Genomic DNA, 4,434 nt, shown 5'->3' on the forward strand with positions numbered 1-4,434 from the left:
TTGTATCGGTCGATGCATCACGGAAGTCGTTGTTGGAGTGGAAACCGACGAGGCTGCTCAAGCAAGGCGGTAGACTTTGTGCCGTTTGTCGAGGTAGCCGAGAGCGTGGGTGGTGTAGCCGTGCGAAGAATGTTGTGGTCGATGTCGAGTCGGGGTGGCCGGTGTCGAGATAGTCGTCGTGGACCGAGAAGAAGAGGAGCGGCGGCGGCGGCCTAAGGAGGCGACGGTGCTCGAAGTAGGCGAGAAAGAACCCGATAGCATGATGAAGACCGGCACGGGCGGTGGCGTTCCCGTGCCTAGGGAGGCGGCGCGACGCATACCACGTAGAAGTCGACGCGCGGGGACGACGGAGTAGACCGCGCACCGTGACTCTATGACCCAAAGGGGCGACGCAGCGGCAGCGCACCGGTCGGGGTAACGGCGGGGAAGACCTCATGGTGGTTGCAGGGACCGCGTGCCACGCTCGCTACGGCCTGACCGGGCAACGCAGTGGCAGTGCGAGGGTCGATGCAGCCTCGGGGACGGCGGTTTACCGCGGGCCGCGACACTACGGCCTGAAGAGGCGACGCAGTGGCAACGTGCGGGTTGGTGCAACCATGGGAATAGCCTCACGGCGGCAGAGATCACGTGCCGCGGCGCTACGACCCGAAGGGACGACGCAGCGGCAGCGCGGATCGCTGCAGCCACAGGGAGAACCACAGGGCAGCGGATCGCTGCAGCCACGAGGAGAACCACAGGGCAGCGGCGCTGCGGCCTGACAGAGCTACGCAGCGGCAACCCGTTGCTCGATCGGTGATGGGGCGCGCCGAACACGGCGTACTTCCAAAATAAAAGTTTGGTGTTTGGAAATCGCCCCTACCATGAAGGTTAGGCACGGGGCGAAGCACGTGATTCTCAAGTATTTGAGAACCTGGAATGCCACCACACCATCATGGATGATAATCCTTTTTCCTCACGATTTTCATATCCACAACCACATGTGCAGTAGATTAGGTAGTCCTGCGAGCAAGTCAACGTCCTCATGCACCAGTTTCTCAACATTAATTACCAAACTCCAGAGCTTTTGGTGTTGGACGATCCAAACACGAACCCTCGAAAACGTCCAACTTGTTGCAACATGGAGTTCCTCAAGATTGCTCTCAGTACTGTTAGTTCTCCAAGAAACCAATTCAACGGATGGAGGAAAATATATATTACTCTTTCTATTAACTAATATAAGAGCGTTTAGTTTACGGAGGGAGTACTATCAGATCAAAGATTTCTCTTATTGCAACTGAGAAATTAGGCCACGGAACATCAGAAAATGTCCATAAGAATTCCACGTTGGATGGTGGTATGTTCCACATCATCGCAACAAAAATCAAGATGACTGAATCTTAATATTCACATCACACGTGCGTAGTTGTCTTTCTCTTTCTTTCTCCCTAGCTAGGTGCCATATGGGCAGGTGAAGCTCTCCATGGAGAAGAGCCACGCATGCATGCATGTGTGGAGCTGCTTTGTGCGTCCTTTGGTATCATGGCAGGATCGTAGTATATATGCTGACCTTTACAGAGAATCGGAGAATAATAAGGCGGTGGTGGTGATCTCTCACGTGAAGTTTCCTCTCCGGGGAGGACAAACCGAGCTGAAAGTGTAGCAAAGGTCAAAGGGAGAGACAAATTTCTCACTGGCAGCCACTGATAAAATACTAAAGGGGAGGACAATCTAGCTAGCTGGGTAGTATTCCTTTCGTTCCAAATTACTCGTCGTAGAAATGGATGTATCTAGAATTAAAATACATCTAGTTATATTCATATCTGCGACAAGTAATTCAGAACGGAGGGAGTTGTAAGAATAGGTATAAGCGTTCCTACTCCTCGAGGGAGCCGCATCGTATGTATTTATATTGAGGCGAACGTGCCTTGCCGTAGCGTACAAGTCCAGAGAGAATACCGATCTGGTTCGGTTTAGGAGACAGGGATAGCTACGGGAGGAGAAAGAGATAGAGATAGGTTAAGATTACATAAGATGAACAGCTCAAACTCTAACACCCTCCCTTAATCTAAACTATCCTATGTTAAGATTTCTCTTGAACTCTTCAAAAGACTTGGCTGGCAAAGCTTTGGTGAATCCATCAGCCACTTGATCCTTGGATGGAATGAACCGTATATCCAACTTCTTCTCTGCAACTCTTTCACGCACAAAGTGAAAATCAATTTCAATGTGTTTGGTTCTACCATGAAACACTGGATTAGCAAAAAGATAGGTTGCTCCCAAGTTGTCACACCATAGACAAGATATACGAAGTTGCTTGATTCCTAGCTCATGAAGCAAAGATTCCACCCAAATAATTTCAGCAGTTGCATTTACTAGTGATTTGTATTCAGCCTCTATGCTTGACCTTGACACAGTGGCCTGTTTTCTGGCACTCCAAGAAATAAGATTTGAACCAAAAAACACTGCAAATCCTCCAGTTGACTTTCTGTCATCAACACATCCTGCCCAATCAGCATCAGAGAAGGCACTGACAAGTGTGGAACTAGAACGTCTGAACTGGAGTCCCAAACTCACAGTATGCTTAATGTATCGTACAATCCGTTTGACAGACGTCCAATGAGTAGAGGTAGAAGCATGCAAATATTGACAAACCTTGTTTACAACAAATGATATATCTGGCCGTGTCAAAGTTAAGTATTGTAGGGCTCCAACAACACTTCTATATTTTGTGCTCTCCTCTTCATTAAGAGGCTCTCCCTGATATGCTGAAAGTTGTTCTGAAGAAGACAATGGTGTAGGTGAGGGTTTGCAATCCTTCATTCCCATACGAGTTAGAAGTTCAGTGGCATATTTCTCTTGATTCAACACTACGCCATCTTGAGTCTTCTTAACTTCAATGCCCAAGAAGAAATGTAAATCACCAAGATCCTTCAAAGCAAACTCTGAACTCAAATCATGCAAGAGAGCATTAGTGGCATCTTGAGAAGAACTTGCAACTATAATATCATCCACATATATGAGCACAAAAATCATTGTGTTTGCCTTATTATAAATGAAGAGAGATGTATCTGCCTTGGATGGAATAAACCCAAGATGCTTCAACTGTGAACTTAGCCTTGAGAACCATGCTCTAGGTCACTGCTTCAGACCATAAAGAGCTTTGTCGAGCTTGCAAACATAATGAGGTGTTTGTTTGTTTTCATATCCTGGTGGTTGCCTCATATAGACCTCCTCTTCCAGAACACCATGCAGAAACACGTTCTGAACATCTAGCTGTCGAAGACTCCATCCCCTAGAAACAGCAATGGCTAGCACAAGTCTTATAGTAGCAGCTTTTACAACTGGGCTAAAGGTATCTTCATAATCAATATCATACCGTTGCTTGAATCCCTTGGCAACTAGCCGTGTTTTGTATCTATCAGTAGAGCCATCTGCTTTTCTTTTGATTCTATAGACCCACTTGCAGTCAATAATATTTTGACCTCTCTGACTTGGCACCAAGTGCCATGTTTTGTTTTTCATGAGCGCATCATACTCTTCATCCATAGCCCTTTTCCATTTAGGATCTCCAAGTGCATGTCTCAACTTTGTTGGTTCACCTGAAACACATAACATCCCATATGGTACAGTACCATCTCTTCTTATTTTGGGATTTCTAATACCTTTTTGTAGCCGGGTCATGACCCTTGAGGTGGTAGCAGGCTGTTCTTGCTGTTGCACAGAAGATTGCACAGATCAGCTGGTGGCAGAAGATCCAGGAGATCCATCCATGTGTGTAGACTGTGCTGGTGCACCAGATCCAGTGGACCCTGGTGTGGCCTGACCTGAGCTAGCAACGGCTGGGTCCACAGAGTAATCCGGAGCAGAGGATCCCGAAACTGCTGCTCCTGTCCCCTGCATGCGCATGCCGGACGAGGGAAATCCCGCGTCGTCTCCTATCCCCCGCATGTGCGCTGACGTGGCAGACGCGGAGCGGGCTGGGGATGCCTGATTCTCCTGTTGGCTGACAGGCGTGTGATTCCGCACGGATCTCCGCCCGTGATCCAAGGCGGATCAGCGCACAGGCGTGGCAGGCACCGCCGCATCCTCCTCGTGTTCTGCGCCTGCTTCTTCTTCTTCAAACACATGAAATATAGGGTCAATTTGTACCGGATTTTGATCATCTTGGCCCCTTTGAACGCCGTTTTCTTCATGCACCTGCACAGACAAAGTACCCGGAGTAGAACTAGAAGGAATATTAGCACATTGGTTAGTACAATTGTTATCACCCCCTTGATCAAACTCCGGAAGTAGAAGAATTTCTTTTCGAAGAAGGGCACCGGCATTTGGATGAAGTGACTTGAAAAGAAAGACAGATTCATCAAAGAAAACATCCCTAGATATGTAGACTCTGCCAGTAGAGACATCAAGACATGTGACCCCTTTGTGTATAGGACTATAACCTAAGAAAACACA

At 47.8% G+C, this 4,434-nt stretch overlaps 1 protein-coding gene across 1 annotated transcript in view; it reads left to right on the forward strand.

The window, feature by feature from the left end:
- The window catches only part of LOC119355483 (F-box protein At5g07610-like), a 5,896-nt gene extending 2,094 nt beyond the window's left edge, over positions 1-3,802 (forward strand). Inside the window, exon 2 of the mRNA XM_037622294.1 lies at positions 3,702-3,802. Within this exon, the coding sequence (XP_037478191.1) occupies positions 3,702-3,802 (101 nt within the window). The remainder of the gene's footprint in view (positions 1-3,701) is intronic.
- The last annotated feature ends 632 nt before the right edge of the window (positions 3,803-4,434 follow it).

This window comes from Triticum dicoccoides, chromosome 1A (genome assembly GCF_002162155.2).
Source record: "Triticum dicoccoides isolate Atlit2015 ecotype Zavitan chromosome 1A, WEW_v2.0, whole genome shotgun sequence".
NCBI lineage: Eukaryota > Viridiplantae > Streptophyta > Magnoliopsida > Poales > Poaceae > Triticum > Triticum dicoccoides.